Below are 15395 nucleotides of genomic sequence, written 5' to 3' on the forward strand. Positions count from 1 at the left end.
TAGGGGAAACAAAAAATAAAACAAGAGAACAGACGAAACAGAAAAGTAAGAGGGACAAAAAAGGATCAAGACGGTGTTGAACCATCGTCACTCCGATCGTAAGTTTAAATGCATCTGAACGCGAATATCCGTCGGAGTTGTCACTAAAGAAAAGAAAAAGGTAAACTCGTATGTGTGTGTGTACGTATAAATATAAAAGAACATCTGCATAACCACCTAAAGGAAAAGAAAAACTACGCGCAAGGATAGAGGAAGGGGTTCAGGTGGGAAGGACATCGATGCAACGGTTCGATCTGTCCCTTCTCTTAATCGCGAGAGAACATTCTCGAATTATTGGAGCTAAAGGGTGTGTAGTTTGTGTCGGGCGTTTCCAACAGATCACGCGGCGATCGATATTCTCGACGATCGGATTCTGGTACCCGATCCAAGGTGTTCAAAGACGTCGATCGAGGTCACCCTGGGCGCCATCTTTCTACGCCACACGCGCGAGAGGAAGAGAGAGAACGACGACGAAAACAAAAGCTTGCTCTGGCGTTGCTAAACATATCCGATACACGATTTTTCTCGGCAATTCCTCTTTTCGCTTTTTTCGGGGTCGTGGAGTAGTTTAGGGCCGCCTTCCCCCCCCCCCCACGACACGCCGGTTGGTCTGTCGAGCGTGCTCGAGGTCCGGTCCCAAATCCGGTAGAATCGTGTTTAAGGGTACGGACGGACACATGTTCGTTCGTTTTGCACAACCCTTTCTGACGAAAATATGCGTGTAGAAAACGTGATACATTCTCGAGATACTTGGAAAAAGAAACGTCCCTCGCGGCTTTCGATCGAGAGGATGACGAGAAGGAGAAACATAGGGGATAGGAAGAAGGATATGTGGGGGTAAGAATGGGTTAGATCGGTATGGAAGAAGGAAAAAAAAAAAGTGATCGGGTGAACAGGATTAAGGGGGATAGGTTTAGGGTATAAGGAAAAGGGGGTTTACAGTGACTAGCGGCGGCGAGCTCTACAACTAAACAACAACAACAGTATTTTCAGTTATAACAACATTAACAAGTAAGTTTGTCCGCGTATACGCGCTTACACGTCCTCGTGTGTCTTTCCATGGTTCCGCGCGTGCGCATTTCGGGTACACAACACCACACGCGTTTCCGACGCGCGCACGCGGTATATATAAAAAAAAAAAAAAAAAAAAGAAAAAGAAACGGGCGTGCTCGCGAAGTCGCCCGGCGGCTTTTTTCCGTTTTTTGTTTTCAAATTCATTCCATTCATTCCTTTTTGCGTTTTCTCTCAATTTTTCGTCACTAGCATTGTTCTCGCACACGCGTGCGCGCTCGCGCGTACGACGCCTCGGAGAGGATCCATCGGGGTACGCGGTTTTGCAAGTCACGCGAGCGTATTTTTATTTTTTATTTTTTTTTTACCGCTTATCGGGTTTTCCGTCCCCTTTCATTGTCGATCGAGAAAAAAAAAACAAATCTTCTTTTCGGTTCTCTAAACATATGTATATATATGCGTGTCCCCTTGAGAGACAATTGTCCAAGGTCCCATTTTTCTTTCTTTCTGGAACGCGCGGCGACTTTCGAATGATTCTCCCTCCGCGTCCACAGAAGGCAGCGCGCGTTTACTCGCCAAGAATCGCGTGCGTGTCCCTCCCCTGTGGGTTAAGGCCTGTCACCTTGAATTTTCGACAACTCGATTAGCCAGTTACTCGCTCGCGTGCGCTTGCTTGGTAGTTCGTCGATTTTTCGTTCTCGTGAACGGGAGTGTGTGTGTGTGTGTGTGTGGTGGTGATGAGAGGGTAGGTGTCTCGAGCGAAGGGGATTTGGGGGATAGGCGAAGTGAGCACGAGCAAGTTTTGGGTAGTAATATAGGTGAGGTGGGGGGCGAATAAGAAGATAGGCAAGTGTAAGTAAAAAAAAAAAAAAAAAAAAAAAAATTGAAAAAAAAAACACTTATTAGATCGATGAGATCCCGGCCGTGCGTGGCCGTCGTAAAACAATCCCGGCAAAAAACGAGCAACAACGACAACGATGAGAACGCGACGACCACAATTCTGGGTCGACGATCATTGCCGGCGTCGCTGTGTGTCGTTGGTCTACATGCCGATCGGTGGTACTTGTACGTAACGATAAATGTAGAGCCGGTAATCCTTGCTGGCCAACACGCCCGAACCGTCGTCCATCAACGCGACGTCGAAGCACTGCGCGTGCTTCACCTTGCTCTCCAACGCCGATACCAGTTGTCCGTCCTGCGTGAATATCGTCAGATTAAAGTTATTGTGATTGTCGGCGATCAGTATCTCGCCGATCGCGTTGATCCCGACACCGATCGGGTAGTTCGTGATCCCCTCTCCGCCGATCTGCCGTAGATATGCGCCGTCGTAATTGAACACCTTCACGCAATGGGCACGATTGTCGCTGATGAAGATCTCCTGTTTGTCGTTCACGACCACACCGTTCGGAAACTCGAGATGCTTCGAGCAACCGAACTTCTGTAGGACGTTGCCAGCTTGGTCGAAGATGATCACGCGCATCACTTTGCACTCGACCACGACGATACGGCCTTTCGAGTCTACGGTGACGCCGCGGGGATGTTGGAGGATGTTTGCCCCGAATTTACGCACGAACTGACCGTACTGATTGTAGATCTGTATCTGATGGGTGGGGGACCGTTCGGTGACGATTATATCGCCTGATGTTTTCACCACGGCGACACGGTTCGGATAGAGAAGCTGACCGTCGCGTTTGCCGCACTCGCCGAACTGGAACTTAAACCTTCCCTCCTTGTCGAAGATCTGGATACGATGATTGTTTGTATCTGCGACGATAATATCGTTCTGCGCGTTCACCGCGACACCGGACGGCTCGGTGAACTGACCCTCCATGACGCCGAATTCACCGAATTTACAGTGGTAGATCATTTTTTGTCGTTTGATCTGTGATTTCGGCGGGAATATCGCGGCAGCGGACATCAGCTTGGATGTTAAGTCGAGCACAGAGTCGCCGGAACCGGCGTTAGCCACGGCGGCGACGGACGTCGGCATCGAGAAATGATCGTTCGTGGTGACCACGGGGTAAGCGTCGCTGCCACCGTTGCTCCATTTCTCGTAAGGATTCGCGTTGATGCCGTTCAAGTTTAGATCACTGATCGCCGTCGAGAACGGGCCCAGGCTGTTCGCGGAGCTGAAACGTTTCGTGATCACGCTGCTGTTTGTATCGAACGACGACGGTGATGTGGACGAGGCGCAGGTTGAGGTAGAAGGTATCAGGCCGTTGCTATACGGTCGGTCCAAAAGCAGACCGCCCAGGGATCCAGCGCTGTTAGGTCCATTGCTGGAGTTGCTTCCGTTATTACCGTTGCTGGAGAGCGCTGTCGGTCGTGCGATAGGCGGTTGCTTGCCGATCGGTCCGGCGTTGCTCTCGTTGTTGCTTCGTACATAACCGAATGTGTTTCGTACGCCCACTTGGATGGCTTGATAGTTGCTGACAAACTCTAGATCGACGGTTTGGCTACTGATATCCGGCGTGTAGTTCAATAGTAACTGGAGCTTCGAGTCGAGAAGCTTCTTGACCATCAGTACCTCGGTGATGGTGGTGTATTTGGTCAATCGTTCGACGCACTCGCACGTCTGGAGTATCTTATCGGCCATCTCGTTCGCTTTTTGCGTCAGCACCCCAAGAGATATCTGTTTGGTGGAGAACACAGATTCGAGCTCCTTCAATAGTTCTTGCTTCCGTTCCTCGAGCATCGATCGGTAGAACTGAAACGTGTCGTTGATCTCGTTCTGGGCTTTGTGATACTGCACCTGTAACCGGGCAGCCCCGTGATCCGCTGCCTTCACAGCGGCTCGGACGTCCGCCGCTTTGGCTCTGCACTCCTGAACCACTCTTGCCATCGCCTCGAGCTGTTGCGTGCCGACCTCGGAAATGTGCGCGCAATCGTGTAACGGTGCCGGATGATCGGTGATCGTGCACTCTTTGCACACCAAACCGGTGCAGGTGCGACAAAAATATTTGAGCAGCTCCTGTTTGTGTCGTGGACAATACGGTACTTTCTCCCCGTTTCCGTTACCACCCCCGTTGATCATCAGATTATTCTTCGGTATCTCAGTGCTCGCTGTACTGGTCACTGTTTCCAGCTTCGAGTCCCCCAGATTGAGCACTCGATGACCCTCGAAGCAGTGCATGAACTGATGAGCCATCACGCAATTAGGACAAAGGAAGTTTGCGCAGTCGAAACAACGTGCAACAGCGTCGGATTCGATGGATTTACAGCCGGTGCAGCGAACGCCGCCGGCGCCTCCTAAACGGCACCGCGGGCAGGGCGCCTCCCCAGGTTTCTGTGAGTCGAGGCAGAGATCGCAGCTGTCGACGTCGCAGATCGCCGAGTCGCTTGCAGGCGGAGAACTGCCGCTCACTGTAAGCGGAGACAGCGAGGCCAGGGACCCGATGGAATTCGCGCGCGATTCCAGCGAGAGTGTCGGCGAGGCCATCTTCAGTCAACCGGCATCCCTGTTAACAAAAAACAGATGGGCACGTTTTAAGGACTGTTCCTTCTCCATTATTGTATTTATTTTTTGTTTATGCTATTTTATTTTTTCAAATTTAATTATCTAATCAAGGGTTTGCGAGAAAGAATACCACCACGCAATTACGTTCTTTTTTTTTTTTTTTTTTTTTTGCACTACTCGTCGTGTTAGACGTTCATTGAACTTTAGCTAATTTTGGTGACGGATTTACATCGAGGAAGGTCAATGAGCTTGTAAATGAAAAGCTAAACGATATAGATTTACTGTACTTTAAATCTCTTAATGTGGTTGGGAAATTAAATTTGGATGTACTTGATTATTGTCGCAAACCTTTGCAATTTTACGTATGACGATGTACACTATTGGTAAAAAGCAGAGTTGAGCAGAATTTTATTCGAATAATAAGTGGTGAAAAACAGCAGTATCAGAGTGATCCTGAGTTTTGAATAGTTAATGAGATTAAATAATTGTTTGCCAAGTGTTCGCTTGTTCAAGAACAAGTATTATTTTATTATTAAAATTGGAATTTCTACGTTTAATCAATTAAAAGTAACGAAGTACTTGGTTTTTAAACTTTTATTGGTAACTCAACACTCTTGATTTAAACAATGAATTTGCCCATCTCTGGCCAGTAGTATGAGGCCAGGCTTTAATGGAATTGGTGGTCACATAATTTATTTGCATTCTGTTATAAATTGGTTTCAATAAATCATTGTATGATACATGCCACCGTCGGTAACTGTAAAACCTGTACTCATATTCTGTGTGCCAATGAATAATTTATTATTATCTTAATATGGTAATAATGCACTTTAAATTCAAAAGATTTTGTAAATAATTATCCAGGTGAATGTAGCGCAAGGTACCGAGGATTCGTAACAAATCTTGTTAAGGTATCATACTTTTTTCATATTCCCAAAACATATACATTGAATTCGTAAAACACTGAAGCACCTAGTGTTTACGAGTACTTTCGATAACGCTATAATAAACCACATTTTGGAAAGCTCTACTGCTTACTCTTCATCAATCGCTAACAAAAGACAATATCAGAAAGCAGTATTCAGAGATAATTCTGTTTGCCATAAAAACCAGTTCAGCACATATCGTTGCAGTGTTCCTGAGAACAGAAGTAGAGCACCTATCAGATAGCTTCAACCAAACTTATTTATCCTCTGAAGTGTTAACTAATCAGCAGTTTGACGTTTCTCAGTCAAAAGTAACGGTACCACTTCTGTACGTGTAGAATCGGCGCTAACAAGAATAGAGATCGTGAAAGAACGAGAACTAATTTCCACGCGGAAACGTCCCCTCCCAACCCCTAACCCCTGCCACCAACGATCCCACTAATTGTTCGAGCAACGAGCGCGTTGATCCGCTCTCAATGGACGGAGAACCATCAGCAGGACATCAACGGGTATACACACGTTGACGATCGGTCTGGCTGGTTGCCATTCGTTGACACTTCACCCACGCGCGTCGTGGTGACCCACGGACAGAGGCAAACAGGAAGTTGTGTTCGCATCCCGACGTTGTCGTCTGACCGTCTTCACGAGGCTACTCCCACGCCAGCCATCCATCCTTCTTTCTCTTTCCAACTACTCCGCACTCGTTCTCGACTGGAGAAGGGCACGACTGACGATGACAGGACGTCGTCGCGGTCCCTCTCTAATTAGATCGGGCCCCGACCGAGAAGCACGGCCGTGTTTCACCTGAGTGCCCCGTGGGTAGATAAAACACAGATAGAAAAGAAGCAAAACGGGTAACAGAAAACGGGCGAAACTGAAAGCGAAGAAATAAAGAATAAGGGATCGAGGGAGAGGTGGGTAGTCTGTAAGTCCAAGGTCACGAACGCGAAGGTTATCGTACCTCTACACATTACTCTTGGCACACCGGTAAATTCATGGTGTTCCACGCGACGACACGATTCGCTTTTCCAGGGACGGGAACGAGGACGCAACGATCGAAGAGAAAGAGACGAACGCGGATACCGCACCAGGTGGAGAACCCGGGAACAGGAGGGAGGAGAAAGACGCGAAGGCGGGGGAGGAGTAGTCTGCTCGAGTGGAAGAAGGAGAAAAGGATGAAGATAAAAAGAGAATAATCGAACAGGTAGAACAAAGAGCGTCTCGCCGCTCCAGGAAATACTTCTGATGTCGGGGTTAGCTACTCTTCTCCGCGGTGGTACGCGGTGCCTCCGTGCAGGAATTTCGATCGAGTCCCAAGATAAAAGGTGAATGCTCCTGAGGGAAGTACTCGCGCGGGCTCGAGGTCGCCGGAAAGCTACATTTAGCATAGCGAATGTTGAAGAACGCCGGTGCACCTCAGCCACAACGGAAAGCCCCCACCAACGGGTCCACGATATATAACTGGGCATTATTTTCGTGCTACAACTGGGAATGCATGAGGAACGTCGATTATACGAACCAAGAACGCGATGTTCCGGTCGTAAACAAATTTTTTTTTTACACATTCGCTATCGGCATGTTGTTTCGAGAAGTTTTGTCACATTCCAGGTTAGGCTTTGTAACATGCTATTCAGTGGAATGTTGTTACATTCTGATGGATATTAACACATTGTCTGTTATTTAATAGATTTAGTAGATCCAATAGCCAAAGAACTATTGGTAAATAGTTCCGTCATAAGAGCAAATTATATTCATGAAAAATAGTAAGAACTGTAATAGAAAAATGAAACAATTTCTTCTGCAACCCTAATGTAAGGGTGAAATCATATGATTCTTATCTATAATCAATGAAATTTAGAAATCTATTAATAGGCTACTAAGAAGGACGTATAATAGAGATAATGAATAATATGAAATATAGGTGAATAAGGCAAAAAGCATTCTGCTTTTGAGATATCGAACGTGTTAATTGGACGATGATGTTTCGACGATGTTTAGATTCGTATATAGTACCAATTATGTCTCAATATTTTTCGTACTAGATAATTTTAAACGAACATTTCGGAATAGCTTGGACTGTTCTTTAGTAAAGTGTAGAGGAAATGGTCTAAATGTGGATTAGCACTTTTACTTCAATAGTTATTGCCAACCCTGTTTAAGACTTTTAATATGTAACATGTATGGACTTACAATAAGCTTCTTTTATTTTTGAGTCGTAGTTTCACACTATTCTCGCTATGGTGAAGCGCCTAACATGATCCTATACTTTCAACTAGCCTGTATTTGGACCACCTCCTCTATTCTTCTTCCTTACCGATTGTTACATTTTTGGGAATACTTTCTTTGACGAATAGAAATTTATCTGGAAAGTACTGACTGAAGGTGCCTACGCTACGAATCAACGACCCAGTCATAAATCTGTACATAAACTCCAACATTAATGACCATTTGTCCGACCTCGGAATCATCGTCAGAAGTTCCGTTTGTTTCGCTAAAATCGATATAAATTTTGTTGAAAACTTGAAAGAACTAAAACTTCCAGTGACGATAAATTGTGACACGATCATTTCGAACATAAAACTCGAACTGTAATGCCTATTTGTCCACCATCAGAACCATCGCTAGAAATTCCGATTCTTCGCTGGAATCGACTTAATTGCGGTTGAAAAGTTATTGAAAAAGAAAACGAAGACCGCCTTAAATGTGTAAGAATTGAGACGGGCGACGACGTGGTCGCTAGGGGGTAAGGAGAGAGCAAATGGCGAAGGGGAAAGCGTTCGAGGAGGGAGGAGCGAAGATAGAAGAGTGTGGCGGGTGCTGGGAGGCAGGCATGGTGCGTACACTCCGATCGATGAACGTCGTTCAGGGGTCACGCCGTATCCCCCTCTCGCCCCTCCACCAACTTCCAGGACCCTGAAGTGTATCAACTCTCGACTCCCCCGTCACGTTTCCCATCCCGCGGGCTGTCTGCTCCGGAACGGGGCGCACGCGCGTACCGTAAAAACCGTGCCTATAGCTCCTCGTCAGCCACGATCTACGACCTTGGACAAGAAAGGTCTCGAATCAGACTCCATAACTAAGGGCGAAGTTCTTCATACTCGTCGATGAGATATGTATATATATATTTGTTTTTTGTTTCTAGTATTTAACGTCGCATCAAATGCTTATTTACGTCATTAGCGACATAAGAGACAAGGTTCACAGTTTGTTGTATAGTTTAGTTTGTTTTAAATAATGTTGTAGTCTTGTTTCGCGATTGGCGGGACGAATGGCTTCTGCCAGGCCTGGTGTAGGGTATCTGATTGGAATGATACGATGCTCTGTTCCAGAAATTGTTATGGAAAATGGAAGGGACATGTTTGGACTAATAGTGAAATAAAGGGAACAAGATGGATCATTTTAAACAGTGGGACAGTTAGAATCATTTTGTGTGGGTGGAATATTAATGTAAAAATTAATTCTTCTTTTTCTTAGAAGAGAATGGGATAAGGTAGCAAGAGAGTGTTTGTTTAATCTGGAGCTCGAGAATTATGCTGTTTTATTTTTGATGAAAGTGGTTGATACTTTTTCTAGAAATGTTGAGAAAAAAGTAGGAGTATCCAAATGTTGTTCCTTTTGTGCAGCGGCAAGAAAGTAGTAATATAACTGAAAAATATTATCAGTCGTTTACTACTATAATAGTTTTACTAACTAAAAGAAGTTTCTATAAAATGTTTCACGAAGAAATTGATTTGATCATCATTGATTAAACGATTGAAATTACAGACCACCCCAAAAATGTAAATGTTACTTTCATACTGCCGGACAAGTTATGAAACATCACAAATGCCTAAGATCCAATAAATTATAAATACAATTAACAGCGACAAATTTTGTTCACATTAGTATACCTATGATAACTTCACACAGATTCCGTAAAATGTATGTTCGGATCGAATTGACCTGAACCACAGTGCACGAGGGTTAAACACTCCAAACTTCGTAGGTACTTAACCCCTTGCCTTATAACATCGAATCAGACACGTGATAATGATTTTAAACTGAATTGAGTAAACATGTATATTATTAGTTTTTTTTTAAAGTCCACGTGAAACCCTGTTCCGCTGGAATTAATATTTAAGATTTCAAATAAATATAACATATAATTGTGTCTGGGAAAATATTAACGATAAAGTAATTCTCGAGAATGAAGTCGTAAAAGAAATCGTACGGCAACGGGTTAGTAAACTTTCGCATCAGACTATCCACTAAATCACAAATGACACTTAAATTCATCTTCCAAAAACCAACAGATCATTTAAAAAAAAAAAAAAATACTTCATAAAAGTGCATGCTGCATCGTACAAAGCACTCAACCAATCCATGTCAGAAACACCTTCGGAAGCGAACAACCGCCATCGCTCGCGAACCAAAAGGTAGCAAACGTAATTGAAGGATCGGCGCGAAGTACAACGTTGAAGTTAAAACCAACAGAGATCTCGACGGTATCCCCGAAGGTGAAACCAGCGAAATCACTTATCCACTCTCGTTAATCGAATAACCAGTCGTTGGCGATGCGAACGAGACGGTGTAAGGTCCTGGGAGCGGCGGTCAGCACCGCGAGAGACCAGAGGCCTCCTCTTCTTCTTCTTCTTGTTCTTGTTTGCTTCCGAGGACGAAGATAGCCCGTGTATCCTGGGCCCGCGAGTTTTTATAATACCGAGAGGCGATCCCAGAGTCCAGCACGCGCGTCTATGTACATGGCAACGGCATTAATTCTACCCGGCTGTCTAGGCGATCGGATCTCCAACGGGAAAGAACACTCAAGGGCGAACCATAAATCTTGTCGCCCCTCGCCGGGTCACCTTTGTATGCCTCGGTGTATATACCCAGCAATCGAGCCTAAGTGCATCGAGGAAATCGCGAGAGACGACAAGATGCAACGCCCATGCATTCTCTTGCGCGTTTACTCCGTGATCCCTAGCAAATATCGCGAAGAGGATGTGTATACGTACTGTGTCTCGGGTATTCGTGCACTGGTCTGGTGAAAGTCATTGGATGGATGCACAGATATTTATCGATGTCGAAACAAAATCGAAGATTATTTTCTGGGTAACGGGGGTGAAACGAATATATGGACTCCAGAGTGTATGTATTACGTTACACTATTCAGACTTTGGAGAGCAAATCAATCGTGGAAAATGCTTGTAACTTTGGAAGCGTTTCGGTGAGAATACAACGAGCAACGATCGTTACCTTCGAACTATTGCATAGACTTAATGGGACATCTTGTGGTTTGAAAATTTAATTACTTTGAATTTTTTTTTTCCTTAAAAGATTCTTTCGAAAGCAAATATAACGAAGTAGTTTAGCACTGAAACAACCGATATCATACAAGGTTGAAATTATTCTACATGTACGAAACGAACAAGGTGCAGACGTTCAAACGGCACAGAGGGGAAAAAACTGGAAAATTAACGCGCTTTGGAAAGGCAAACGGAGTTGAAAAGAACAGAAATCTTTACTTCCAAGAACCAGCAATGTATAATATTTCAAAACCCAGTAAACTCGTACGCAAACGAGGGATCCAGTGCAAGAGGGTGCTATGCTACAACAGTAGCGTTGTGGGATGTTAAGGTTTTTATGAAAAGTAATGTACATCATAATATGTAGTATACTATGATGTAGTTAAAAATGAAAGAATAAGTGCTAGACACCAAGAAGTACCAGAATTAATAGAAATCTCATCTTTCACCATTCTCTGGCTGCGCAACCTTTCGCACTGGGACCCTTCAAAAAATATACACGTTTCTAGATTTATCTCCAACGCAGGAATTCAAAATAAGTGACTTGTCCCAAACGTACATAGCTCACACCGAAAGGAAAATAAAATTACCACTAACCCTCGGACACCATATCCCACCTCAACGTACATAAACACCACACTAGTACGAATTAGGATTTTGAATTTTCCGACGATTACGAACTTGAAAAGAATAAAAGCAAATTGAACTCGTAACAATATCTTCGAGGGTAAAATTTCTTCAGAAATTCAACGGTAATAATTGAAAAAGTGAGAAATAATTTTACAACTTGAAAATGTTTTATTAAAAAAAAAATGGTAAAGTTCATAACGAATAAACGAAACAATGTTTCGCTAGAACGGTGTCTGAAATAATAATTGAAAAAGTGAGAAATAATTTTACAACTTGAAAATGTTTTATAAAAAAAAAAAATGGTAAAGTTCATAACGAATAAACGAAACAATGTTTCGCTAGAACGGTGTCTGAGGGTTACATTTTCTATTTCCATTGTTCTTTCACATTCTATTACATGACATCGCATAGCCACCTATGACCGAACCACGTTAGAGGCGCGTAGAATACAAAACGAAACAGACAAATGCTCGATTCGTGGGCCAATAACCCCTGAAATTTACGACGAACCGGTAACGTTCGGTTCGCGACATCGCAAAGCGGTAACGTGGATATAAAGCGCGACGGATCGTGGTACGATATACACGGGAAAAAACAGCATCGGGGACGTTAGATCTATTCGTGTAGAGCTCGTCTGCGGCGAGACGAAAGGGCACAGAGATAGAGAGAAAGAGAGAGAGAGAGAGCAGATCATCGAGAAGGTGACTACTGTTGCCGGGAAATAGCGGGTACGTTTTCATGCGAAGACTGCAACCCCTCGGTTGAATGCATTGTAGGAAGGGGTGGCGGACGGGACGGCGCGTCTGGTTTCTATGGAAACACTGCATCGACCATCCCCCAACCCTTCGACCAGGAGGGAGAGAGAGGTGAAGGGGGAAAGGCTCCAACGAGGGTCGAGTCCGTCACCGATGGTGGTGGGACTGACGACGGAGGAAGGGGTAACCGCCCCTAGAGAACGGTAACTGCCGGTGCATCGCCCTTCGACGCAACGCGGCAATGCGTATTTCTCGTTTATAGGGTGATCAAAAAGTATCACGGAATAAATATAAAACCCTGCGTGTCGAATTCACGCGAGCCATACTCGCGGGCATTACGAACGCGCTATTAGGGTGAAATACCGGTACAATTGTGAGAGTAAGTTAACGATTCTAAACGGTTTGAATTTAGGAAAAATGATAAAATTTTGTGATGCTATAAAACAGGATATTTTCGTGTTTGCTTTTATTGTTTATGGGAGATTCACTGGGGTGTTCAGGATTTTAGGAGATATTATATTAACACTAGAACCACCGAGGATAAATGTAAATCTATTTTATGGGATCTATATCTGTATTATATATATATGACAAATTTTTGAACACATGTAAATGTATAAAGTAACTACTAGCTTCTTTATTTACATACTGCAACAAGTGTTGTGAAAGATCTGCGAAATTGCATAATTACTGTTGCAGTATTTTGATGATCGTTATAAGAGTGTACTGATCAGTCATTTTAACTGCTTTGGTAGTTTTAGTGTTAACCATTTCGCTACGTCAGCGTCAGCCGAATTACGCTTACGCATTACGCTAATGTAGACTGGGCAGGAATTACGTGACACTCTTTACTTACTTCACTGTTTTCACATTTTAACTACTGGATAAGGATTTGATAAAATATTGCGCTATAAATATTAAGCTGTTGCATCAGAATGTATTTAGTAACTGAGCCTGAAAACCCTACTGTAAAAATTAACGGTAGTTGCGTTCGTTTATTATACATAACTCACAGAATAAGTGCTTTCCTGTGACCATATATGGACACAAAGTTCAGTTGTGGGCCCATTTTGGTACACACAGTAATTAAAGTGTTAATTATGTGCACTGAAGATATAATTTTACATACAGGAAAACAAACTAAAATTCGTATAAAAATAATGTTTATCTAAAAATGTATTTTATCACTGTTTAAAACCTTGGAATTAATGGCTTACGAATGAAGGATTAGCTGGCATTAGTATTCGCGGATCACTTCACGGACGCAGGCTGTAGCTGGCGTTCGGGGAGACAAAAGGGTTAACCCTTAACTACAGATGACTCGTCTCAGAGATAAATAATCCGGCAACGACCACTCTATAACACTTTAAATAACCGACTGAATGTTATTTGCTGTTGTCGTTTCGGAAATATTGTAACACTGACTGTAAATTAAAGGTAGCGATACGTCTAGAACTTTGAAAATTCTCCACCAGGTGATGACAGTGGAAAAAAATTCAAATTCGCCTCTGAGGCAAGTGGTCTCTAGTTAAGAGTTAAATACGGTTGGTTTTTAATTAACTTCCCGAGGCGACTTGTGCTTCAAAAATACAACTGTCTTTAGTTAATTTTATTGGGGAGAAAAAATGTACAGTTACGAAATTTAAATCAGTTTTTAAGCAAGAAATCTTTAACGCTTGGTACACAATTCCTTTTGTCGTATGAGTTTCTAGATAGATTTTATACAACTACTTTTGGTTCATTCGCTGCAGCTGCAGATTAGTATCTTTTACGTGATTTGTTTTTAATGTTGATGTAGTTTTAAAAAAAAAAGATTATAAACGTAGCTATTACGTGGTCACGATATGGACATGATTCTATCTGCTTTAGGGGATCAACCATCTGGATATACACGCTGTGGACACGTAGGTAACTAACAGTGTTAAGTATCAATAACGTCTACTCACAGTACAGAACACACAGAACAGGATAATAAATCTAGGATTGTGTACTTTCTGTAAACCTTTCCAGTTTTCGATAAATAAAGTAAAATCGAGAAGAAATTTCTAAAATGTGATCTAAATCATAGATCCTATTAAACATTCAGTGACACTTTGTAAAAAGAGAAAATCTGTCCGATCGGTTGACAAAATGTTAAAATTCAAGTATTTCGTATCAGATTGGAATTTAGATTTATCAGAGGCAATTTCAGCCGTTTCGTTATTCATTCCAGAGATGGTTGGATGTTTTGCGGTGACGCTCATTAGCAATTTCAATGCCATCGCGGGAATACATCGCCAGCGTCTAATAGCTAAGGAAAACCGTTGGGTATAGCCTCGTCTAATTCTTTCGTTTATTTATGCTCGTCTATTTCATTAATGAACGTTCCGCTTGGTCAACGAACGTTCGTATGTCGGCATACGGTCGTTCCCAATCCGCTCTGGCTATTTAGCTTCCTAGCTACGCGTTTGGTACGGTACATGAAACAAGACGAAACCCGGAGACTGCCAGTGACAGGCACAATTTTATTAGAATGATACGCAACAAATTTGGAGCACGATGCTGCGTTTCCAGCAAGGAAATAAAAAGATTTTTCTATATAAACTTCACTACCTACCTTCGCATTGCGAAGAGAAATGGAAATAAAGTATGAGAATTTGTACAACTCGCCTGGTTTCACGAAGAAGTAGTGAAATCAAAGAAAATTGCGAAGAGTCCGCGTATAATAATACGTGCACAGCAAAGAAATAAAGATCAATTTCTTCTGTAAAACTTCCTTCGTGTTTCTTAAAGTTTGGTACTGCGAAAGGAATAAAATTGAAATTAAATTTAATTAAATTGGGAATAAAATTTGAGAACTTGTACAACTACCTTGTTTTCACGAAGAAGCAAGCGGTAAGATCAAAGAAAACTGCAAAGATTCTGCGTATAATGCTAATAAGTACCCAACAAAGATATAAAAATCAACTTTTTCTGTAAGAAGCTCCTCTACGTTTCATAATGTTTCGTATTGTGAAGAGAAATAGGAATAAAATTTGAAACTTTGTACAACTTTCGCCTGCTTTCACGAAGAAGCGATACGATCGAAGGAAATTATAAGAATTGCAGCGATTCCGGAATAATTCGTGAATCTGGTTCCATTTATGATACAATGAAATATTATATTCTTTATAGACTGGATCTTGTCGAAACCAGGTTCTACTTTTACATTTATAAAATTGGTATCTCATTTCTTACTACCTTCGATAATATTACTAGACTGCGGATTTTATGCGTTTAAAGTAAATGTGAATATATAAAACACAATACAGTA

The 15395-nt window shown here is 42.8% G+C and overlaps 1 protein-coding gene across 1 annotated transcript in view; it reads right to left on the reverse strand.

Annotated features, from left to right (window-relative positions):
- Positions 1-1926: 1926 nt before the first annotated feature.
- The window catches only part of LOC107191479 (brain tumor protein-like), a 108651-nt gene continuing 95182 nt past the window's right edge, over positions 1927-15395 (reverse strand). The window contains exon 2 of the mRNA XM_015580541.1: positions 1927-4508. Coding sequence (XP_015436027.1) covers positions 2093-4489 — 2397 coding nt within the window. The 5' untranslated portion in view covers positions 4490-4508 and the 3' untranslated portion in view covers positions 1927-2092. The remainder of the gene's footprint in view (positions 4509-15395) is intronic.

Source organism: Dufourea novaeangliae, unplaced genomic scaffold (genome assembly GCF_001272555.1).
Source record: "Dufourea novaeangliae isolate 0120121106 unplaced genomic scaffold, ASM127255v1 scaffold269, whole genome shotgun sequence".
Classification (NCBI taxonomy): domain Eukaryota; kingdom Metazoa; phylum Arthropoda; class Insecta; order Hymenoptera; family Halictidae; genus Dufourea; species Dufourea novaeangliae.